Source organism: Mchenga conophoros, linkage group LG6 (genome assembly GCF_057382185.1).
Source record: "Mchenga conophoros isolate Kocher_MC1m ecotype Shallow Benthic linkage group LG6, M_conophoros_male_GT1.1, whole genome shotgun sequence".
Lineage (NCBI taxonomy): Eukaryota > Metazoa > Chordata > Actinopteri > Cichliformes > Cichlidae > Mchenga > Mchenga conophoros.
Window position 1 is genome coordinate 32783521 of NC_140531.1, and position 24967 is coordinate 32808487.

General features: G+C 37.3%; 3 protein-coding genes across 7 annotated transcripts; all 3 read right to left on the reverse strand.

Moving 5' to 3' along the window:
- Positions 1 to 117: 117 nt before the first annotated feature.
- Positions 118 to 4673, reverse strand: LOC146572999 (uncharacterized). Of its 2 annotated transcripts, none has more exons than XM_085278715.1 (4): positions 4508 to 4673; positions 4089 to 4409; positions 2391 to 2536; positions 118 to 813 (listed from the first exon to the last, which is right to left on the reverse strand). In XM_085278715.1, exons 1-4 carry the CDS (start codon positions 4572 to 4574, stop codon positions 478 to 480), a joined length of 870 nt encoding a protein of 289 aa, XP_085134841.1. In that variant the 5' UTR covers positions 4575 to 4673; the 3' UTR covers positions 118 to 477. The 2 variants fall into 2 exon arrangements, with proteins under 2 accessions (XP_085134841.1, XP_085134840.1); XM_085278714.1 differs by having other exon boundaries at positions 4089 to 4412.
- A 357-nt stretch (positions 4674 to 5030) lies between these two features.
- LOC146573000 (uncharacterized) lies at positions 5031 to 12072 on the reverse strand. 4 transcript variants are annotated; one of them, XM_085277506.1, is made up of 7 exons: positions 12032 to 12072; positions 11762 to 11887; positions 11331 to 11660; positions 10496 to 10606; positions 10355 to 10393; positions 10128 to 10276; positions 5031 to 6427 (listed from the first exon to the last, which is right to left on the reverse strand). In XM_085277506.1, the coding sequence occupies exons 2-7, from the start codon at positions 11793 to 11795 to the stop codon at positions 6011 to 6013; spliced, it is 1080 nt and encodes a 359-aa protein (XP_085133632.1). In that variant the 5' UTR covers positions 11796 to 11887; positions 12032 to 12072; the 3' UTR covers positions 5031 to 6010. The 4 variants fall into 4 exon arrangements, with proteins under 4 accessions (XP_085133632.1, XP_085133634.1, XP_085133633.1 ...); XM_085277508.1 differs by having other exon boundaries at positions 5031 to 6089; positions 6181 to 6427; positions 11762 to 12037; XM_085277507.1 differs by having other exon boundaries at positions 11331 to 11657; positions 11762 to 12037.
- Positions 12073 to 21848: 9776 nt separating this feature from the next.
- On the reverse strand, positions 21849 to 24338 carry LOC146573001 (protein CD300H-like). Its single transcript, XM_085277509.1, has 5 exons — positions 24173 to 24338; positions 23760 to 24083; positions 22985 to 23056; positions 22749 to 22897; positions 21849 to 22101 (listed from the first exon to the last, which is right to left on the reverse strand). The coding sequence occupies exons 1-5, from the start codon at positions 24246 to 24248 to the stop codon at positions 21982 to 21984; spliced, it is 741 nt and encodes a 246-aa protein (XP_085133635.1). The 5' UTR covers positions 24249 to 24338; the 3' UTR covers positions 21849 to 21981.
- Positions 24339 to 24967: the final 629 nt, after the last annotated feature.

Consider the following 24967-nt stretch of genomic DNA (forward strand, 5'->3'; position numbering starts at 1 on the left):
CCCAAAAACCATGACCATCAGCATGTCCCTCCCATGCGCTTTTCTCACAATGAGTAATCAAGAGGTAACAGGTCAGTAAATAATAACTACAAGAAAAACTTCAGATATAAACCTGTTTGTTTATTTTGGTAAATATTATAAAAATTGTAGAGCACAGTGACACTGCTTAAACCATCCACTCAGATTTTTTTGTTTTTCTTTTTTCTTTTTGCCATTTAAACAAAACAAAAATATACACTTAAAGAAATTGCATAAAGATCCAAAAGTTTTGAGTTACTCAGCTCTTTCTGTCATTCAAACACTGTAAAAGGATAAAACTAATATATTAAATCAGGATCTGGATCAGGATTGGTCATTTGATTTCATTAGTTGAATTATTAATTACAGATTTACCAAGCTACTCTATATCACTAGTACTTTTTGTGAGAGGCTGATTGAAACCACACTACTAAGACTTAAGGTATGATTAGCCCAGAATTATCTTTTGACATTTAAACAGTTCATCTCCTCTTTAATAGGTTCATGTTTAGGACAACTATGTACATGAAGACTGTGATAGACATGCTCTTCTAACTGGCTGAGATCCAGATGTTGGTACTGGCAGATATTTCCTAGTACATCCACATCAACATATTCACCAACGCCGAATGAGAGAGCAGACTCCCGATGCTTTGGTAGGAAGCTGGAGCAGAGGTCAGGTGGTGGTGGTAATGGTAAAGATGAAGGATCACCGCAGTTTGGGGCTGAACAGCTGCAGCAACATTGAGGCTCAGCTTTTAGACCTGGCATCATAGTCTCATAGTCAGACGTTATCTGCAAGATACCAGAAGAACACTTAGAGTGAGATCATGTTTTCTTTGTGCTGAGTAAACAATGTGGCATTTTCTGCAGTCAAATTACACATTACAACACTATTGTGTATCTATAGGCATACATGGAGTATATAGATTTTGATTCATCACCTGTAACTATTTATGATTGTATTTTTGTTAGCTTAGAATGAGCCTTTTCTACAGAGCCTTCTTTAAAAAAAGATTCAGTAGGCCAGAGCAGACAATCCACACATTACATTCAAGTGACAGCTGCCAAAGATTCTCCCACATGTTTTGTAAGGGAAAAGTGAGGACGATAGTCAGTTTGTTGGTCATCAACCTCATCCTCAACTCTGGTCCTTTTCAATTAATTAATTTATTTTAAATACATTATTGAAAAATAAAACAGATAAGTGGTAAAAAAAAGGTTTTTAATGAACAAGCATCAAAATGGTTTTATACTCTATGGAAAGTCACCACTTCTGTTTATGCCCCAGTGGGGGCACAGCCCACAGTTTGAGAACCTCTGCCTTAGAGGAAGGGTTCATTGGAAATAAATACATCTTCAAAAACTACCAGTTTTTAATCAAAGCAGAGACTTGGAAAATTAAAGAAGTCATCACACGAGTAATTACACACAGATTTCAACTACACTACAGGGCTAACAAGCATATCATTCTCCAGTGTATTTTGTGAACATACCTCCATGTCAATTCCTTCGGCTACCACTAATCTGAAAACATGTCCAAAGAAGTAGTGGAGATGGTGGGACATATTGTAACAAAAAACGAAACTTTTAAAGCTTCCAAACTAAAAATCCAGACCTTTTATCAGGCCAGAGAAGTGGGCATGAGCATTAAGACACAATGCATGTGTGATCGTGACACTCACTCACACTGTTTGTGGGAATCATTTTGCTACTCATAAGATAAACATGATAAGACTTTAAAGCCTGAACCATGAAATAATTCAATCCAATGTAAAACAAATGCATATATGAGTTTTAATTTGTCTTATATTGCAGTTTATTGCTAAAATGTATTTATTCATCTTCAAATCAGACTGATGCTGTATAAGTCTCAACTGTATGTATCAAACTAGATGTTAAGGGGATAAGTGAACTTTAGATTACTGTATACTTTTTGCTATGTTGGTCAAAGTGTTTTTATTTGTGTTATTACAGCAGAGAACTTGTCAGCAATGTTATTGTTTTTGTAGGTATCTCTGCTAACACACAGCTTACATTAGCTTTAGGAAAATAGTTATCAGAAAACATTTGCCAGGTAAAGGTATTTTGTGAGCCTGTCAACTCCATGCAGTGATTTTACTATTATTTCCTTTCTGAAGGTGTGTTTTTCCAGAGTAAGCTTATGACATGTTATGTTCTACCTTTATGACTCATCACTGACATCCTCTTCACATTTTGACCTGTTATTGCGATATAACCTTAGGTTTCATGAATGTTTCACATTTCATAAATGTTACTGACTAATAATGAGAAACTTCAAATGTAGTGTTGAACCACTTTGCTGTTGCTTATACTGCTAGCATATCTAAAAGTGTCTGTGGTGGACAAACCTCTTTATTCTGCGGTGGGATTGATCTTCTGTGTTTCAGAACCAGTAGAAGACATAATGTGAACAGACACACAAACATGAGTGCTGCCACGCACATAACAGCAGTCAGGACCAGCGGCAGGTGGAACAACAGCTGAGGTTCATATGCTGGAACATTTACACAAATACAAATCTCAGTGCTAATAAAACAGATGAAAATACACGCGCACACAAACACATCAAACACATCACTTACTCTCTATTGTGTCTTCACTATTGGCTGGTATTACTTTTACAGGAAAATGAAAATACAAAAAGAGGAATTTATAAATGAGCAAATAAAATGAAAGTATGCACAGAGGTACCCCGACTTCCTCCCACAGTCCAAAGACATGCAACTAATGAGGTTTGGTTAATTTGTGATTTTAAATTGCCCCATAGTGTGAGTGGTTGTCTCTCTCTATGTGTTAGCCCTGCATACGATTGGCAGCCTGTTCAGGATGTGCTTAAGGCCACCCTATAGTGGCTGGGATTTAGTCTCTGGCCCTCCAACCCTTGGAAAATGCATTGAAAATTCTAATTGAATTCTTATTCAATTTTTAAAAATGCTTTTCTTTTTCAAATTGCTAAATATGTTACTGCAGCGTGACTTTTTCTTTGCAAGCATGTAAACTACTGGGTGGAAAAGTTTTCATGAGACTGAAGTACCACTTCTCCTTGCTAAGAGTGAAATAGATTCTGTGCACGTGTTCAAGCCCAAAATAGCCTCTAACCACCCTGTTTCGCTGTTGGTCTGATATGCTGCTGCATCGCTCTTTTCCTTTTTTATCTTCATAAACGCTTCCATTTATTTTGGCTGTTCAGGCCAGAAGTCTCAAACTTTCAGCAGCAGACATGGCTTCCTTTCCGATCATGTCTGTGAAATACTGGTATGTTACCCAAATGATTTAGTCTTGTTTACTTCCTCAGAAGAAACCTCCAGTCAATTGACGAGAAAGTCCCTTATGTTCTGAGTTTCACTTATGAAACTATGAACGTTAAACTACACTAATGCCTAAACGGGGGAAAAATGTCCTTAAATACACTTGAATATTGCTTGAATGTTGTTTACATGAAAAGGAGATAACTGAATCTGACCTTTTGTAACAAAGCAATAACACAATCAATAACACAAATTTGCTTTTGGTCAGTTAATTATACAAAATTAATTTATAAGTGTGTACTTTAAAGCTTTTCAAGATATTTTCACATTTACATAGAAATATTTTAAAAGATAAAGTTAAAATAAAAAGTAAGTCCAACTTTTCGACTCCACTGTACATCTTTACAGAAACAGAAACCTCATGAAAGCAGAACATGGAATTAGTACGACTGATTTCTCATGAATGTCATTTATGGCCTATTATTTTTGGGGTCACAAACAGAATTCATAAGAGCTATAATATTTTATTCCTGTGAATTCATCACCTTGCTGAACAGCACATATACCTTCTATTTTTTAGCCTTAGTTAACTTATCTAACTTACTTATATCATCTCAGTTGATGTGATGTGACAATAAAAGTGATTTGATTTGATTTGATTTGATCAGTTGTGGTTGTCCTATGGGACAATTCCCACTAACCAGAAACCAGTCTGCTCTGAGTAGTTGAAATATGCATAACTGGAGACCATATTTAGCCAGCCAACTGAGAACTGTGGTGTAAATATTTATACTATACCTTGGGAAACATTCAGTTTTATGGCGCTGTGATAATCAGGTTGGAGGCTGATATCCACTCCACACTGATACGTCCCACTGTCATTTAACCTCAGTTTATCCACCTTGACAATGAAGAAGCTTCCAGTGGTGTTGTCGTACATGGAGAAGCGTCCTTTGGTCTCCCACCGGTTATGTTTGTCTGTCATTATCAAGTAACTGGAGCATTCATCAATACGGCACAGGTACTTCAAATTCTCCGTCAGGCCATTTGGATATTCACATCTGAAGACAAAACTCTCACCTTCCACACCAGAAAAAACTGTGGTTTTGGTGCTGATTACTGCTGTCATAAAACATTGGTGTTAGTTACACATTTTAATTATTTTTGTAATAAGCAGTCTAGTACTAGGTTTTAAATCTAAATACTATAAAACTCACCTTGGATGTGTAGTATAGTAATAATGACAGCTGTAGTTATTCTCCATGAGTCTAAGATGGTTCCCATTACTTCTAATTTACCTTCAGGCCAGAGTCAGGTTCTCCCCTCAGCCACTGAAGAAGGTAACAACCTGGACTAATGATTGTCTCCCTGTGTTCAGTCAGGTGCTTTCATGGTTATGGCTTTGAAACTCTTCCTCTTTCATGTAAAAAACTGTACACCCATAACATTCAACCACTGCAGGAAGCGGTTTCATTTTTTATAATAAACCAACTGTGCACCAGTTATTCAGCACGTTTAGTGACTGTCGAACTTTCTTCAGCATTAAGCAGGTAGAGAGATTTTATATTTTTCATAGAGATGGTAAAAGAAACTAATGTTGGACTAAAATTTGGTAGGTTCTTGGAAAAATTTTCCATATAGCCTGTTACTCCCAAGTCAACCCCCCCCCCCCCCAAAAAACAAACAAACAAAACAAAACAAACAAACAAACAAACAAACAACAAACACTCTTGAGGTCTAATATAGCATTTATTAAGTATTCATATTAATTAGGGGTATTTGCATGTTAACAGGCATGATTAACAAGACTTGGTTGGCCAACTAGGTTTGCCAAGCAGACATTTAAGTAGAAGATTTAGTTTTTTAATATTAGACAAAATACATGAAACTATTATTTATAGAAAGCATTAAACAAAAAGCTTAGAGGGTTCAACATTTTTGTTTGTTTCTCTCTGCTGCATCTTTTTGAAACTGCTTCATGGCTTATTTCCAGTTGGAAATTATTAATTTTGTCTTTGTTTTTATGTTAGATGTACTGTCAACAAGTCACTGTCTTTTTCACAAATAAATTACGCCATCTTGAAAGAGCTTTTTTTTTTTTGCTGCATTGAAAGCTAGGCATCAGTGTGACATTATATTACAAAAATATGATTTTTTTGTAGTAAGGTACAGGAAGTTCATATTTGGTTATTTATATCAGCCCTCACTGCCAATGTGTCTTTATTCACATGACCACTAGGAGTCATCGGAATACATGCGTTTCCTGTGGTGACCTCTATTTTTTTTTTTTTTTTTAAAGGGAGCTACTGAAACTACCCTCCCACAAAATACTTCCAGATAAGCATCAACCTCAAAATACACTACATGTATCACAAATGCAGAACTACATCATTACTACAACTAACTAAGTGAAAAAGTGCAAATCACTTTTACTACAAACTCACACCAAAGGCAAATACGCAGTCTAGCTGCTAAATGTATTCATTCACTAGGGATGTAGTCCAGCACTTCCCTTGAACTTACCTAGAAATATTAACAGTGTCAAAGGGTAGTTCACACACATTTTTTTCTCCAGTGTAAGGTAAATTTGATTAAGACACATATTAAACCACATGTGTAATCAAAACACTTAACAGCACCATTTAGTGTAAAAGCTTATAATGATGGAAATAGGTTTTGCTTATAACTGTCAGAAAAATATATACATTCTATCTTTGAGATCAACTCTGATTTACTCCTGATAAATCTAAACCAAACCAAAGTGTTCTGGGCTTCTCTTCGGTGGATTCACAGGGAGCTCTGGAGACACAAGGAGATGCACTATTAGTACCGCTCGTTGTATTTTTGGATGTCAAAGGTTTATCTCTGTGTTTCCTACACTTGCTAACACCTGTTCTTTCAGATATTACATCTGGCAAAGGATTTATGTAGATCCCAGAGTTATTATCGTGGTCATGTTGATGCTCTGCGGGTGGATGTTCTGAAGCTGCAGCAAGTTTGGACACGGATATGTTCTCATAGATATGAAGGTGTAGGCTAGATGTCGTTTCTGTTGGTTCAGTTGCTGGTGGATCCAGTCTTTGATGGTGTGTATGAATAGAGGAACGCCCAGGTAACTTCTGAAGATGCTCTGCTCCCTTGAAAACAGACAAAAATAAAAAAACAAACATAAATAAATAAATCAGAATTTTCTTATATGTTCAAAATATTTATTTTATTTTATTTTACTCACATGGCATTGAATAGCATTACTTATTAGCTGAGTAATTACTATGTGAATTAGACAAAAATGTATAAATCTAAATCTTTCTACAGTAAGGATAGAGGCATGCACGGTGCCATCAAAATGTATTTCCCCTATTCCTGATTTCTCAGTTTTTTGCATATTTCTTACACTTAAATGTTTCAGAGCATCAAATACATTTTTGTTTATTATTTAAAGAGAACTGGAGTAAATACAAAATGCATTAAAAATGTTTATTAAGGAAAAATAAGTAATCCAAATCTTTCTGGCCCTTTGTGAAAAAGTAAATGCATCCTCTTGTTAAATCATCAAGTAATTAATTAACCTGTTTTTGAAAAGCTGAGTTCAATTTCACTACACACCTAGAATTGCTAACGTCCAGACCTGTTTGATAAAGAAAACACTTAAATAGAGCCTGTCTGCCAAGGAAAAGTAAGCTAATGGGAAATTCACAGAGAAACTCGTGGATTCTTCAACTGACCGCTGCGGCACACCTGCACCAGGGCAAACCTCCGCCTACCCCACTCCTGCTTTACAGGTGAAAATAGAACAACAGGACCGCTAGTCTTTGATTTTATTTATTTTCTGCTGTGTTTCACTTGCATCTATTTGAAAGAGTGAGTGTAAACACACAATAAAATATTTTATGTGCTGGAATGTGCAGAAAATAGGTTTAAATGTTAAACAAATTTCTTCCAGTCAGAGAATGTTGCATATAATTAAATTTTTTGCTTGATGCATAAAGTTAAAAGATTAAAACTAATAAAACAAGTTTTAAAAAGAGACTTTTCCATTTGATTACATTTTGTATGATGGATTATGCAGAAAAATGGCAATATTGTTCTGTTTGTCCTGATTCTCCCTAGTTGGTGTCTGACCTTTTTTCCTGTACATCTTTGCTGATTTGATGAAAGCCCAGTCTGGTTAACCACATGTTTTGAGAGTTTGTGTTCCAGAGGGTGTTGGGAGTCAAAGACTAGGTCCAATCAAAGACCAGACTTAAAGATGCTTTTGTATGACCTTAAATAGGCGATCAGGCTTAAAAAGCTTTCCTAAAGTGACTGAATTTCCTCCACAGTGATGTGAAAGACTCGTTGTTAGTTGTCACAATACTTCTTGGTCAAATAGCCCTTCACAGCCTGGAGGCGTGTTTGGCGTCATTGTCCTGTTGAATTACACATGACAGTCCAACTAAACGCAAACCAGATGGGATAGCATGTTGCTGCACGATGTTGTGGTACTCATATTGGTTCAGTGTGTCTTCAATTTTGAATAAATCCCCAACAGTGTCACCAGCAAAGCACCAGCACACCATCATGCCACCTCCTCTGTGCTTCACGGTGGGAACCATGCATGTAGAGACCATCAGTTCACCTTTTCTGCATGGTGGGTGGAAGCAAAGATCTCACATTTGGACTCATAAGACCAAAATACAGATTTCAACTGGTCCAATGTTTATTCCTTGTGTTTCTTGGCCCAAGCAAGTCTCTTCTGCTTGTTGCTTTTCCTTAGTAGTGGTTTCTTAGAAGCTATTTGACCATAAAGGTCGGATTCGCACAGTCTCCTCTGAACAGTTGATGTAGAGCCATCAGGCCATCAGACTGCTGAACACGTCATAGACACCTCAGCTTCACTACTGGAACTTCAACATTATGCACTCCACACTGTATATAAATGCCACTTGTTTTGCACATATTCAACTCTGTATATTTTATATATTTTATTATTATTATTATTATTATTATTTTATTTTATTTTTTTACTATTTAATTTGTAAAAATGTGTATACACACACACACACACACACACACACACACACACACACACGTAGGAAAATATTTAGTATACACATCCAGAAATGCATACACTATTATATATTGTACATATATTTATTAGTTTCAGGTTGGCCATTCTTGTATTTTGCTCGTTTGTGTTGTTGTGTTTGCACATCTCTGTTGCTTGTGGGGCTCGCACACAAGAATTTCACTCGCATGTGCTGTGCCAGTGTGCCTGCACATGTGATGTGACAATAAAAAGTGATTTGATTTGATTTGTGATTTTGAGCAGGGGTGCCCAATCCCGGTCCTCGAGAGCTACCGTCCTACAGCTTTTAGATGCATCCCTACTCCAACACAGCTGAATCAAATGGTTTGATTACCTCTTCAGCATGCCATCGTGTTTGGCAAAGGCCTGATAACAAGCCATTCATTTGATTCAGCTGTGTTGGAGTAGGGATGCATCTAAAAGCTGCAGGATAGTAGCTCTCGAGGACTGGGATTGGGCAGCCCTGATGTAGAGGAATATCTGCTACTGGAACATTGATCTGGGCTCCAATCTGAGGTGTGGTTAAATTGCAATTTTTGAGGCTGGTGACTCAGATCAATTTATCCTAAGCAGCAGATGTGATTCTTTGTCTTTCTTTCCTGGGGCAGTCCTCATTTGAGCCAGTTAGCCCTTTTTTTTTTTTTTTTTTTGCAATTTTCTGGACTGACTGACCTTCAGTTCTTAAAATAATGATGGGTTAGGGACTGTCATTTCTCTTTACTTAGCTGATTGATTCTTGCCATAATATGAATTCTAACAGTTTTTAAATAGGGCTGTCAGCTGTGCACCAACCTGACTTCTGCACAACACAATGGTCCCAATGCCATTAAGAAGGAAAAGGTGACTACATCATGAAGCTCACTGAGAGAAAGGTGTGCAGAGCTGTTACAAAGCAAAGGCTGGCTACTTTCAGGAATCTAAAATATAAGACATTTTTTGAGTTATTTATATTTTTTCTTTGCTGCAAATATCCATAAATTCATACATTTGATGTCTTCAGTATGTATCTACAATGTAGAAAGTAGTAAAAATACAGAAAAATCATTAAATGAGAAGGTGTGTCCAAACTTTTGACTGGTAGTGTATGAGTTTTCTACTCAAAAAGGCCTCTGTGTTCTTCTTTAAATGTAATTCACTACAAATTAAACAGAAATGTAAAATGTTAGTCAGTGTACTTCTGAGACACTTGAATGCAGAATTCAGTTTCTCTGTGTACCAGATCACCAGACATAGCCAGACTATCTCTCCCCCTTCTCACTTTCTTAATTGTGCTTAGTTAACCATCATGTTGCTTGAAGGTTAGTATTTTTATCTTGCTACTTTTAACAGGAAGACAGTAGAACTTATCTTTGCATCTAATGGTGTCAGTGAGTGTGTGCTTCTGAAACAGGAGTGACTTCCAGTGCCAGTATCTGTTACTTTGCAAGAATACCTTTTTAGTTGACCCAGATTTATCACCAGAGCTATACACAATATGACTTTTCAATTGTAAGGGGAAGAAGCATTTTACTTAAAATGTCAAACCATTCCTTTAGCACAACACTAATGTAACACTGTGGTTTTAACACATCCCCATTGAAAAATTCCACAATATAAAAAAATGAGAAATGACTTTTGGAAAACCCCTCGTCACATACTTACATTTGATGTATAAAAAAAAAAACCCCAATCATATTCTACTTTATTTAATTTGCTGTCTAAGGCAATCACTGATCTCTAGGGGGGAATGAACCTCCTGATAGTGTGATCTCCAATTTTCCATCTCATACCTCTTGTTGATGCGCACTGCTGACATCTGTGTTGTTGAAGCAAACTTGTAATTGAGGTTTTGAGGTTTTTCTGTACTTCCTGAAGCATACTGTCAGCATCAGGAGACATGCCATAGCAATGCCCCCGACTGCAGCATACACAATGGTGCCTGATGAAAACAAGATTATAGAATCATCTTATTCATCAGTAACTTATACACCAATCACATCCTCAAGTGGAAACTCACCTGTGCTGATTTTAGGTTGTTCTTTAGTGGAGAATGATTCTGCAAAACAGGACTCAATATTACTTCTTTATGTAAAATGTATCCAGAATTTATATTTGTAAGGACTGTAAATCAATAATTTGTAATACATTGTTTTTATACCCATTGAAGGTTTTGTAGGCTTAATGGTGTCTGTTCCAGTTGTTAACTGTGTTGTGTTGGTATTCTGATATGTCCATGTGGTAGGAACATCAGGTGTCTCAGTTTCAACAGCTGTATAAGAGAAAGGGGCAAATTATGGTACTATTATTAACTAATCAATATACAATATATATATTCTAAAAGTAAAAGTTTTTCATTCAAAATTTAATTCCGCAATAAGATTACTGTTTTTAGATACCTTTATTTTTTATATATATCTAGGGATGTTTTCTGCAAAATAAGTTTTATGTCATGGATATATAAGTGGAATTTTTAATATACTGATGCAAAAAGGAATTGATGCATTTTACAGATGTATTCACTTCAGGTGTCCAGAAGCTAGTTTTAACAACTTTGTATTAATATAGCTTATCGAGAGATGACTTAGAACAAGAAAAACAAAAAGTTAAAATAAACCTATTTGATTGTTTTAATGCTCTGATGTTTCTAATATGTTATGAACTGGATGTTTTTCTTCACTGAGCCTCCAAAAATACAATAAAACCACGTGAGAAGAAAAAAAGGGGAAATAAATCTTTTGAATCTTTTAACAAGAAGATCCAGTCAAGCCACGAGGGGAAATTACTTGGAACCACCAGATTATAAACCGGATTATAAAATGCATTTTAATTCACAAGCTATGCTTTTATATGCAGTAATTTTTTTCTGAAATAAAGAACTATAAGAAACGTGGAGTATTTTTTTTTCCTTATCTTTTGAAGTAAGAATGCAGATGCATAATTCAAATTAAGCGTACTGATAAAATAAACTCAGAAGAAATAAAATGATGACATACCTTTCTTTACTGTGAGCTGTATCTGAGTGTATGTGTCCAAACCAGGCCTGTCCACTCCACACCAATATTTCTGATGTGAGTCTGACAGCTGGAGATCACTGAAGGTCACAGTGAAGGATCCATCTCCAGAATCCACCAGAGTTATCCTCCCGGACTCTGCTCTTCCACCAGATTTTACAGTAGCCAGCCTGTCTTTCTCGCTCCCACATGGATCTTTGCAAAAGTATTTATTATACGTCCATGCAAGTCTGTGTGAGCACTGGAAGGAGACATTTCTGCCCTGAAATCCTTCTATCTTCATCAACTTGTTTCCATCTGCCAACGTAGCTGCTAAAATTGGCAAGATATAGTGCATCCCGGAGTTAAACAAATGTTAGAAAACATTAATACGTTAATTAATTACATTAATATAATTTTTCTAAGCCACTTACTGCAAAAAAGACAGATGATATAGATGGTCTTCATTTTGGCTGATAAACTGCCAGCTCAGTGGTTCTTATCTTGGTGGTCCTTTCAGGTATTTACGACTGGTCAAACTCTTTCAGTTTGCTCCACCACTGTACGAGGTTGTGCACATGAATTGAATTATATTGTAAGTCACGATCGCGATAAAACTGTAAACTAGTCGAAAATATTTACCAAGTAAATGAAATCACTGTCACATACAAATGATTGCGAAAGAATACAAGGTGCGAGCTTACTATAAGCGCACAGAGCAGTCACGGTGTGCAGAGAAGCGTTTGTTTGTGACGAGTGGGGGGCAAACACGCCTCCGCAGATGTGTCACAGCTGCACTCCTCTCGCGTGAATTGACCTGACTTGTGAAAGCAAAGAAAGGAAGGAACTGCTTCAAAGAACTGACACCTACACAAACTTGATGACGGCCTCAGTTAACTGACAGTTACTCGTTGACAGCAGCACAGTTTTATGCCATAGTTGTCTATATTTTTTTCTTTTAGCACGTAGCGTTAGATTTGTGATCAAGTCATCTACATCTGTAGATGAGTTTGATAGTGAATACATTTTAAAGTTCTGAAACCTCCCTGTTTAAAAGCTTAGCTACAGTGTTTTCCTTCTCCTTCAGTGAGAGACTGAGATTACCGAAAAGCACCACTGAACGACACAGGAAATCATTCCTGTCTGTGGCCATCTCCCTGTACAACGCATCCACTTAACACACTGTTTGCTGCTACAACTACACATGTTTCTTTTCCAAATATTTATTCATAAGTGACTTATGTATGTATGTATGTATATATATGTATATATTGTACTATTCTTAGTTAGCGTATTGTCTGTCTTGTCTTAATGTTGGTTTAAAATGGAGCACTGTAACAAAAAATAATTTCCCCCAGGGATCAATAAAGTATTCTGATTCTGATTCTGATTCTGATTCTCCAAACAGGATTTTACTCATTTTAATCAAAGACCGTACTTTAATTTTGAAAACTGGTTTACTTCCCGTCGACATCTGTGCAAGTAACAATAGGAATTACACCCGTTCAGTCCAGCTGGTTTTAAAAAGAGGCAGAGGAATCACACAGTGCCAGCCAGTGAGGGGCACAGACACAGCAGGGCGAGGAGGAAGCAGCAAAATGGTCATCAAGGAAATCTGATTTGAAACTAGATCCAGACACAGAGGAGGAGCCGGACTCAGCAGTAACAGCATTTACAATAACATGCAACTGATTAAAGACTGGTTATACTCCCACTACATTGCTGTCTTAACCTCTTGGGTATTTGTGCTATGGTTGTTTTGACCAGAAGAAAATCCAACACTGTTTCAGACTTTGCTTTAATTGGTCTTTAAAAAAAAAAATCAAAAGTTTTTCAGTTGAAAACACCTGATTCTATTTCTGCTTTCAAATTAACTGGTAATCCCAGAGGGTCATTTAATTTTGCCACTCATCTTTGTAATATTGGGAGGGAAGAACTTGATTTAAATTTGAATTTTCAGTACAAATGTGGTAACGGCCCTCATTTATTTAATAATATTTAATTTCCCCAAACATATTTACTATTGATTTCATTTTCAATAAACTTCTCACATTGTTGCCTGACACCTACAACGTCTCCTTTACAAAAAGCAAAAACAGGAAGACGTGAAATAATGATGACTCCAGTATTTGCCTACATTTAGTTTCAGTTGCATGAGTATCATTCTGGTGACTTGACAAACCAAACCAAAGCAGGAACAGAAATTTAGATTCACCACAAACCTACAACAACATACTGAATACATCTTACTTTATACTTCTTATATCTGCATCTGTTGATGTCGATCAACAACTGTGCAGTAAGCTGCACATGTAAAAAAAAAATATAAAATTCACTTTTCATAAGGTATGATTTAAATTTTTTCAATTTTAAAATATAAAATAAAACATAGAAAAGAATTAACAGTTTGCAGACTGTAGAACTAAAATTAAAAGATCTGCTAGAGGTAGATATCTGGAGTTTTTTGTGCATTATTTTTTTTTCAGCTCTGCAGCTGCCCCACAAGGTGGTGAGGATGTACGTGGTTTATTTATTTATTTTTGTGTGTGTCTGTATAAACAGACTGCAAATCAATTTCCCACTGGGGACAATAAAGTTACCATTGTTACCCCTGTTCTGTATACAAAAGAAAAAAGAAAAAAGAAAATGTAAAATATGTTTTAATAAGGGTCATTGTGAATATCCAGCCCCCCACAAGATATTCAGGTGTCTTTCTCACAGATACTTTATTCAGCACACCAAAAATGTTTTTTCTTGGTTCAGCACCAACGTTTCTCGAGCTGACTCCCCTCTCACACACACACACACACACACACACACACACACACACACACACACACACACACACACACACACACACACACACACACACACAACAACAGTTACCTGAAGGTACTTTACTTTACATTGTAAGGTAGACTCTACAATAATAAATACAGAGGAAAACCCAACAATCATGATCCCCTATGAGCTAGCACTTTAAGGACAGTAGAAGGAAAAACTCAATTTTAACAGGAAGAAACCTCCGGCAGAACCAGGCTCAGGGATGAGCAGCTATCTGCTGTGACCAGTTGGAGTGAGAGAAGCAAGACAGGATAAAAGACATGCTGTGGAAGAGAGCCAGAGATGAATAACAAGTATGATTCAGTGCAGAGAAGTCACACAGTGAGTGAGAAAGGTGACTGAAAAAGAGATACTCAATGCATCATGGGAATCCCCCTGCAGCCTACAACTTTTGCAGCACAACTAAAGGAGGATTTAGGGTCACCTGATCCAGCCCTAACGATATGCTTTAGCAAAAAGTAAAGTTTTTGGAACTGCCAAACCACCTTTTTTGCATGGTATTCAAGTTGTGCCTGTTTATCTTTTGTATGTTGTTATGAATTGTACTGGCCAAATAAGTAAAAGTGCTTTTAATCTGAATGCACCCAGGCAAAGAAGCTTTGGTACCTTCATCGTCCAAAGGCATCAAGGCAGATTTGTCCAGTTTATTTTGTAGCCCGAGAGAGAACCAAAATTGTAAATTATCTAATCAATGGATGGATGGATGTCTCAAAGTTGTCTAAAAACAAAATAATGTCATCTGCCTAAAGAGATATGATATGATTTTGAGCACCAATTCTAATGTGAGAGACTGTGGACTGTCTAATGACTTGTGCTAAGGGTTCTCGAGAGAGAGAGAGAGAGAGAGAGAGAGAGAGAGAGAGAGAGAGAGAGAGAGGCAGAACAAGAGAGGGGAAAGTGGGCAACCCTGCCTTGTCCCATGGTTGTTACATCTTGTGAGGCTGTGGGAGTGTGTGGGTGTGCTGTTCCTCTCTCTCCGCCTCCTCCTCTCTTGCTCCTCCCCTCTGTCTTTCTTTTACTCTGCCCTAGCTGATGCCCTTTCCCTCGTTTGGCACCTGAACTCAGTCAGCAATTACCTCTCAGAGGTTACTTGGGAAGAATTGTGTGGTGCAGGGTGGTTGTCCTGTGTCTCTACATTGCTTTCTAGGTGATTGAAAGGTCTTATTGTGTGATTGTGCTGCCTGTGGTGTGGAGCGTTGGGAGAAGTGGAGACAGTAACTGCGCCAAGTTAGTAGTGTGGGCCTCAACAGCAGTAGAGCTTGCTGCTGCTAGCGAAGGGTGGGCCTGTGGGCCCTCGGAAGTGCACTTTACTTTGTTGTTTATTAGTTGTTTTCTTGCTGTTGTTATCTTTTTCTTATTTAGTCTTATTGATAAAGTGGTGTTGCTGTCTCTTTGTGTTAAGAGTATTTGTAATAAAACCTTAATATATGCTAAACACCTTTGTTTGGTTTCGTTTTCATTCTTTTCCAGTCCTGTTTGTTACCGCTCCCCACACTTTCCCCTAGATCTCATTTGTGGGGATGTAACAACACTGAATGTAAACAAGGGAGAAATAAGGTCCCCTGTTAGTACACTTGCAAAGGGTGAGTGGTCTGTCTTAATCATTGCAACAAACTTCTGCTTAAACCCAAAGTGTTTTAATACTGTCCATGTATATTCCCACTCTAGCCTGTCAAAGGCTTTCTCCGCATCATGTAAGAATACTGCACATGGATTATGATAGCCATCTGTGGCATCTATGATATGCAACAGCCTTCTTATGTTATCAGATGCGAGCCTCCCTCAGATAAATCCTGTCTGGTCTGCATTAACTAAAACGTGAATAACTCTTTCCAAGCGCAATGCGAGAGACTTGGCACATACTTTGTAGTGATGGGATCTTTTTAGAGAACCGGCTCTTCAGGTTGTTTTGTTGCTTTAATTAATTTATTATTAACAACAATATGAAATTATGCACAAAAGGAATTACTAATGCAAAAAAAGTGGTTTTATTCATATATGTTTATATATAAATATATACGGTGGCCCCTAGAGACAAAACACGTACAAATTCCAAAACACATTTCTAGCATTAACTGAACTTCCCAAACAGAGCTTCCTAGATCACTTAAATTACACAATTGAAAGCATATTGTTTGTATATTTATACACAATCACTCATATATATTCAAATAATAAAAAAAAAAAAAGTTCATTTACCTGTTACTACCACACACCAAATCCGGTGGTTGGTACTTCTGTCAGTGCGCCCCAGGGCAGCTGTGGCTACAATGTAGCTTGCTATTGCTAGTGTGTGAATGTGTGTGTGAATGGGTGAATGACTGAATGTAGTGTAAAGCACTCTGGGGTCCTTAAGGACTAGAAAAGCGCTATACAAATGCAGGCCATTTTACTTGCTGGCTTGTGTAGCCACTAGGTAACAAAAGCTCAACACTGCCCCTAGCATCCTGTAGCACTTCTGCTGTGTTTTGTACGTGTTTTGAGTTTTTATGTGCTTCGGAGTTTGTACGTGCTTTGTCTCTAGTGGCCACCGTAAATATACTTTTATTTATTCACTCCACATAAAATGTAATAAATAAATCATATAATACAAAAACCAACTATTCACATTTCAACTTTTAACTATTTCCAGCTTTTTCCTGCAAACTACAACACAATTAAATATAAATTAAAATATGAAAACAAAAAGAAGATGCACATTCTCTGTCATATGGGCCTGCATGAATAAACTTTCTGAATCCTTTATCATCTGCAACTGAAAATAGTTGTGGATGACTACTATACCTTTCTAATGTGACGTTGTTGTCCCTGGCTCTCTTTCTCTCTCTCTCTCTGTTCCTGTACTACTGCGAGTGTAACTACTGCCCCTCCCCCTTCTTCCCAGCACAAAGCACAAGGCTGGCGTGCGGAGTGAAGCGGAAAAAAGTGCAAGAGAGAAGGTGAGAGAAAGAAAAAATACCCCACGGCCCGCATTGTTCACGTCAAAGATCCGGCTCTAAGAGCCATTTCGTTCGAGACCGACACATCACTAATACTTTGAGATCAGTTGTGAGTAGGGATATTGGTCTGAAACTAGATCACTCAGAGGATCCTTTACCTTTTTTAAGAGAAGAGTAATAAGTGCTATTTTCTCATCTCTCTGGAAAGAGACATTCTGGATTGCAAAATTAAGAGTCAAGCATAAGTGAGCCGATCATATCCCAAAGCCATCTATTCCAAGATTTAGCCTTTTATTTAGACCTTTCAGCGCTCTATGCAGCTCATCCAGAGTTAATGGGGCCTCCAACCCGTCCTGAGCTGCTTGTGAGATTTGGGGTAGTTCCAAACTGTCAAAACTCTTACAAATAGACTCCTTGAAATTGATCTCTGATTTATACAGATTTTCAAAAAGCAATATAAAAAGGCAGTGGTATTGCTTGGGGGTTTGTTGCAATTTTACCATCTGCAGCTTTTATTACTGGGATGGGTGTCCTTGTTTAAGCATAAGTACCAACAGATGACAAGGACACTCTGATTCAAAATAGTACTTCTGTCTGGTTCTATGGAAGATGAACTCTGCTTTAGATAAGGTTACTGCATTGTATTCATCTGTCTGTGATGCTAGGAGTGTAGACTGGTAATCTAACTTTTTTTTTGTAAATTCTGTAATAATTCTATTTGATTTTCTAAAATAGAGACCTGAGCAACTTTTGATTTTGCCTGCACAGAGGAGAATGAGATGCAAAAACCATGAATAAAACATTTTGTAGTCTCCCATAAGACCTGTGGGTCAATGTCTACATTGGTGCTGATATCTAAGAAATCTTTCAGCTGGAGCTAAAGCATGCTAAGAAGAGTAGGGTTGATTAACAGCGATGTATTCAGTCACCACCTAGGGGTCCTAGTCTTAGTATTAGGCAGGTCGATGCTCCATAATAAGGCCGAGTCATCAGATAACAAGATTGGCTGAATAGAAGTACTACCTGAAATTAGGCAAGGGCTAAAAAAAAATGTAATTTATCCTACAGAATGTCTTGTGTTTATTGGAGAAGAATGTGTAATCCTTGGTGTCAATGTTCTGCATACGCCAGAGATTGATAAGGGTGAGATCTCTAATGAGTGCATTCAGCAGAGTGGATGAGAGATTAGTTGCTGCATCTGGATTAGATTTATCAAAAACAGGGTTAATAACGGCACTGAAGTCATCTCCCAACACTAAGGAACAGTCATTTTGTTCTAATAGTGCGTTGGCAAAATAGGTAAAAAAGTCTCTGTCTGGCTCATCTGGACAGTATATAGATACGAATGCTAATTTGTGATTTAAAATACTGCCAGTGATAAGTGCCATTCTCATCATTTTAAGCACTTTGTTAGCAGCCTGTTGTAAAAAGACACTTTATTGCCATTTCTTTAGTTGATTCTACAAAAAAAAAAAGCCCATGATGACAAAGTTTGTTGTTATTAAAAAAATTTTTTAAATACCAACAATGTGAGACCCAAAGAGCTGGTATTAAAAACCTGGCATAATATGTATGGTGTGTAGTTTGTTTTTGAAAAAAATATGAGGAAATTGGACAAATGGAGGGAAAAGGTGGCAGGCCTGAAACTGTATATGACAACATGAAATTAAATGGCTAAAACACTTTGACATAGGAGCTGTGAGACACACCCGGCCTTGTTGAAGCTTCAAGAGAAATGGTCTCAGTGGAAGGGTGGGTGTCAAAAAGTAATGCTTAAGGAAGAAAAACAGAAAAAACAACTGAGATATGCCAAATAACAACACCTGGAATGAAAATACGTGACGAACCAAAATTTGAAAAGTTTGGTTCCAGTTGTGTATACCTATCTGTAAAATGTGGTGGAAGCTTTGATATTTTTGGGGCCTGCATTTCAGCCAGTGGTGTTGGCGATCTTATCAAAATTGATGGAATTATGAATGCAAAAATGCATGAACAACACTCTTTCAAAAATAATTGATAGAAGGCCCCAAACAAGACTCTTGATTACCCAGGATGTTGACTGGATATAGCTTGTTCTGTGAACAACATAAAAACAATGTTTAAACTGTGTGAACACTTTCTAAGACATGTATTTGTTTATTTTCATATATTATTCATTTTCACTTCACACAAGCGAGTGTGTGAATTGAGGCCATTACCAGGTAATTCATCTGAACATGGTTAAAAATGGGGAAAAGGGATAAATAGTATTTAAAGATTATTTCTTTGTAAAAGATTAAAGGTATAAAACACAGACAGTTTAGTTTGTCCTGCCACTCTTGGTCTTTTATTCAGTTTAAGCTGTCTTTTGGCTTGTGTCCTGTTCTTTAATTTATCACTATCCATCTGCTTCTCCAGTAAACATGGCTTCTATAACACTACCCATGCAAGAAATGTTGAAACTTCCCTTTTGCTCTTCATTGGGGCTCGCTCGGGCCACTTCGAAGGTGGGGTGCCCCCGGCCTCTCGGCCTGGGGCTCGGTCACTCAGGCGCAGCTGGCTGCCGGCGGAGCTCACGGGCGCGTCACTGCAACTCCCCCTGGCTTCTGCTCCGCGGCTGCTGAGTGAGCCCTCATCTGGGACTCTCCTCAGCTCTTTCCGGGACAGTGGCGCAGCTGCCCCTCTGTTGGTCTTCCTTGGTCTCTTGTGTTCTGGGGGCCTCTGGATGTCTGGAGTTTTGATCTCCTCTACACCTGCTTCACGCCCTGGAGGACGGGGCTGTGGCCCCCCCACACCCTCTAGCAGATTATTACATGAAGGAACCTTTTAAAAAACAAAAAACAAGCGCGTCCATGCTCACAGGTGTACACACGGGTGATCACACCCACAAACTACACCCTTTTTGGCTCCTACCTCAAAGCACACTGTGTTCTGTTGATCTTATGTGCTGCACAATAATGTTTAACATTTAGTATTTACTGTCATATTCCCATATATCATTGTGATGTTGTTTATTCTATTACTCTTGTTCTCTTCTGCTTGCTTTCTTTTTTCTTTCTCAGCAGGTGATCCAGGTGATTGATATATGCATTTTTTTTTCTCTGCCCGTTCTGTTGGTTTTTGTCTTTTGCCCTTCTCCCCCGTCCCTCTTCTCAGCTGTTTCTCTTTCCCTCTTTCTTTCTCCCCTTCTTTCCCCCAGTCAAGTCTGTCCCGTATTCAGTAAGTGAAAATAAAATAAACAATAAAAGGTGAATCAAATGGACCATTACGGCAAGGCTGGGATGGTCAGTTTGGTAAAGTAAATCCGTTGGGCATCTTTCTTTGCCTTTAGACAACAATTCTGATGGCAAAAGAGCCAAACGGGACAGGCCAAAAAATAAAAATAAATAAATAAATAAATAAATTTTTGAGTTACAGAAACACAGGCAGCTACAGTGGTGAATTAGAAATAACCACAGTGAAATTTAGCATACACCCTCAGTGTGACGAAGATTTCAGATGAAGCTTTTAATACCCGGAGTATCCACTTGTCGAGGAATTTCCATAAAATTTACACAAATCTCATATATCTTTGCGATTAGCTCTGATTTATTCCAGACAAATCTAAACCAAGCCATCAAACAGCTGGTTGTCTGACACAACAAAAAATCCATAACATCAACACAGCTGGTACAACTTCTAATGACTTACTCTCACTTTGCTCCAGCAAATTCAACCCCGAATATATTTTATGCTTTATTTTATTCACAGTGATTAGAGATCACCCTGATCACTGCCTTTGATAGCAGTATCTGATTCATACCTCTCTTGTTTGCATTGCTCAGATCTGCCCTGTTGTTGATTATGGCTCACTCAGTCAATGCAGCTGCTAAAGCCATTCATGTTATTAGAAGAAGGCATCTACTTCAACATTTAAATGAATTCATGTATAAATTTAGGATTTCGCTTACCACATAAAAGACAGGAGATGAAAGAAATGCTGGAAAAAGTGCCAGCTCTGTTGTTGCTACAGACTCTGCATTTGGAGTTACAAAGTTAAAGGCTTATAGCACCATCATTTGCAAATGAAATATATTTATTAATAAACAAGAGCCGGTCATGAGCCGATCCAATGACCTCTTTCAATACATACACAGCATGCTTCATGACCCTCAGCCTCATTGAACTGCCACACACAGTGTTACTCTGTGGAGGAAGCATGAATGTTACTTTCCTCCACATTTGTTTACACTGAGAAACAGTTTTTCAAAATTAACTATTGAAGTTAATCTTTGCTGCGTGTCACTAGATGCACTGACATTTATCAGTGAATTACTTTGTGACTGGAAACAGTTTTTAAAATGAAAAACGAATGGATGTGAATGTTCTCTATTGGATTGAAATCTGATGACTGCGCAGTCCATTTATCTACAGAGAATTTATTGCCACTTTCAGGAAAACAGTTGAGATGATACGAGCTTCGTGACATCATGCTAGAAGCAGCCATGAGAAAATAAAACATGGTCATTAAAGGATAACCATTCATACAAGGCATGATGGATCCATGCTTTCCCATACTTAACATCACATTGTGATCACAGAGCACAGCAGACATGGAGTGGAAACAATAACTTTTAATTCAGTGTATAGGCATATTATAATGAAAACAAGTGTTGCTCATAATTGGAAAATGTATTTGTCTCCAAATGTCCATAAAAAGTACAGATTATAACTTAACTTCCTGAGGTTCCTGCAATCACAGGTTCTTTCATATATTAAAGATGGCAAGACATTAATGTAGATGCCAGTTATTATTATTCATTTGAGCCCTCCATGGGCGAATACCCTGAACCTGCCAGAGGGCTGGAGAAATAAATGGCTTTATAGACAGCAGTGAGTGTGCTGCATTTGGTTTATGTGGGTTTAAATGTTTGTAGATCTGATCTTTGTTGATGAGTAGAGACAGAAGAACTTGCAGACAGCTTGCTACAGTTGTTTGTTCTCGTGTCAGTGTCATTGTACCCACAACTGACCTATTAAAAAGTGACAAAAAAAGTGTTGAGATATATAGATATATATAAAAATCCAAAGTTTTTAATGATACATATGAAATATGAAAGTTTATGCGCAGCCAGTTGGCTTTGCTCTGCTTAGTTTAACTGAAAGACAGAAAGCATGGGGTATAGGCTATCAAACAAATTTAGTCAAATTTAATCCATTAAAGACAAAAAACAAACAAACAAACACACAAAAACCAGGTGCATTTTTAAGGGAGCCGTCAGCCAGACGATTTCTTTGACATGATTTGTAATTTTGTTTTTAGTTTTGTCGACTGGCCATTTAATGAATACTTGAGGAGTCAAGGAGGCTCTAATAGAAGTAAACTGAGATATAAAAATGTTAGCAAGTGCCCTCCGGGTATGCTTATCTGGTAATAGAGCCAGACAAACCATTTCTCCCATGTCCCAGTGTCTGAAAATCTCAGACAACCACCTCCTGTTTTGCCATTATATTTAAGAGAAGGACATGAAAGTGGTTTTGGTACAGAGTTGGGGTTGTATAACTCTCATGATTTACTTTTCAATATAATTCTGTAATTCCACCCAGAAAGTTTTTTTTATATATAACTTCTTTTATATTCCTTCTTCCTAACAGGTGTCTTCCATTTTCTAACTCATACCTCGCTTTCATTTGAATTTCTGGTGTCTGCTCTGTTGGTGTAAACCTGTAGTTTATTGTTTGATGTTCTTCTGGATTTCTTGAAGCGTACTGCCATCATCAAGACAGAGATCAGAATAACACCCCCAACGGTAGCACAAATGATGTTGCCTGATGTATTAAAAAGAAATCTTGAATCATGTAGCCTTTATATAACTTTTTCTTCTTATAATGCATAATATCAGACAGAACTTATACCTGTTGTGGACTGCTTCAAGGTGGGATTCGGATATGGCAATGTAGAAGAAATATCAGTCTCATTTTCAACAGCTGTGTAAGAAGAAGTGGTAGAAGAGTTATTTAGAGAGATGATAAGTTCTGTAAAAATAATACAAATGAAATCATTAAAATGCTAAAGTTTGTCAAACGTATTATCTGCTTACTATACTTTGATATCGAAGTACGCAAGGAAAAAAATGTGCACAAAAATGTTTTCTCAGTTATTTTTTTTTCTATTTTGATTAGAGTATTGTTGGATACTTTTGTTTGGGGGTTTTTTTCTGGTACAACTTGTGATATTTGCTCGCTTCAACATGAAATTCAAAAATAAAGTTCTCTTCTTTTTTCACTAAATTACATTTAAAAAACACTTTACATTTTCATGTCAGTAGTTCTTTTTTTGCAATATAATGTTTTTCTGATTGTTGTCATAGTACTGGGTCATTTTGACCCAGTGTTTTTGAGTTACTGTGTTTTGGTGTTATTTTGTATTGTATGTGGTTTATGTTTTAGGTACCTCCGGTTTTTTAAATATTTTAATTATCCTTTCATATATTAAATACTTGAAAGTATTTAACATGCGGAAAAAAATCACAGCATTTATGTTCAGAGTTTGTAACAATGTTGTTTGTAATATATTTTTGCTAGTAAGAAATGAATATGTAAAACTTTACCAACCTTTAGATACAGCTATAGAATTCACTGTAGTGATGCATTTTTAATCAAGCTAAAAGAAATAGGATTATACACGTACATTTCATTACTGTGAGCTGTACATCAATGTATGAGTCCAAACCAGGCCTGTCTACTCCACACCGGTATTTCTGTGAGTCTGACAGCTGGAGATGACTGAAGGTCACAGAGAAAGATCCATTCCCAGAGTCCACCAGAGTTATCCTCCCGGACTCTGCTCTTCTGCCAGATTCTACAGTAACCAGTATGTCTTCCATGCGTGTGCATGGATCTTTGCAAAAATACTTATGGTTTTTCCATGCAAGTGTGTGCGAGCATTGGAAGGAGACATTTCTCCCCTCGAATCCCTCTACTTTAATTATGACTCCTTCTGTTAGTTCAGCTGCTAAAACAAATGACATTACATTTGACATTATAAGGCATCAAATTGAGCATTTAAATTAATTAATGTATTAACTTTAGGTAGTCACTTACCATATAAAAAACAGGAGAAGAAAAAAATGCTCTTCATTATGGCTGATAAAGTGCCAGCTCTGTAGATCCTTCTCATTCTAAGTGGTTGTTACGGGCTCTGCATTTACAGCCTAAAAGTTAAACACTTGTACCACAAATGGAGAACAGACCCAATCCTGCAGGCTAAAATATCAGCTGCATTCTGTTTACGCAAACTGATCTCACTCTTGAAGGTTTTATGGGCAGACATCAAGGGAGGAGCAGGTCCTATAGTCTCTTTCAATCTGACATGTACACAACATCCTTCATGACCCTCCGCCTCCTTTAACTGTTACACAGTTTCTTTGTGGTAGTAGCATGAATGCCATTTCCCTTCACATTTGTTTATACATTAGAAAAAAATAAGGTTTGCGAAAATAACTATCAAAGTTAATTTTTACTCTATGTCATTAGATGTGCTGACAGCTATCAATGGAGGGAATTTTGGCAGATTCTGTGTAATTGCTGGACTGCACGTCTTTCCCTTCTCCAGACTAACATTTCCAAGTAAAGATCAAACTTTGATTCTATAGATCTCTAATTTCACAAATTGGAAAGCACCTGATTTTATAGAGTATAATTTTTGTTATCATTTGTCGATATTTGACCTATTATATAGAAGAATTATAGCTGTACCTCCACATCCCCAATGCGTTCTGTTGAACTGATATCTGGTGACTGTAGTGACCATTCAATAAAGAGAATTTATATTCAAGAAATATTTCTGGTTGACTTCATGTGACCAGAGATGTTATGTCACAAATGTGTTTATACTGC

Excerpts from the sequence above, each read along its gene's own strand:
- LOC146572999 (XM_085278714.1), bottom strand. The coding sequence starts at position 4,574 with ATGGGAACCATCTTAGACTCATGGAGAATAACTACAGCTGTCATTATT. Across the intron at positions 2,537-4,088 it reads AAAACTGAATGTTTCCCAAG|CATATGAACCTCAGCTGTTG; the intron begins GTATAGTATAAA and ends TAAATGTTCCAG. Across the intron at positions 814-2,390 it reads TCCCACCGCAGAATAAAGAG|ATAACGTCTGACTATGAGAC; the intron begins GTTTGTCCACCA and ends GGTATCTTGCAG.
- LOC146573001 (XM_085277509.1), bottom strand. The coding sequence starts at position 24,248 with ATGAGAAGGATCTACAGAGCTGGCACTTTATCAGCCATAATGAAGAGC. Across the intron at positions 23,057-23,759 it reads ACAGCTCACAGTAATGAAAT|CTGTTGAAAATGAGACTGAT; the intron begins GTACGTGTATAA and ends CTTCTTACACAG. Across the intron at positions 22,102-22,748 it reads GAAATTCAAATGAAAGCGAG|GTCAGTTGTGGGTACAATGA; the intron begins GTATGAGTTAGA and ends ACTTTTTAATAG.
- LOC146573000 (XM_085277506.1), bottom strand. The coding sequence starts at position 11,795 with ATGAAGACCATCTATATCATCTGTCTTTTTTGCA. Across the intron at positions 10,277-10,354 it reads ACAACCTAAAATCAGCACAG|GCACCATTGTGTATGCTGCA; the intron begins GTGAGTTTCCAC and ends TGTTTTCATCAG. Across the intron at positions 6,428-10,127 it reads GCAGTGCGCATCAACAAGAG|GGAGCAGAGCATCTTCAGAA; the intron begins GTATGAGATGGA and ends TCTGTTTTCAAG.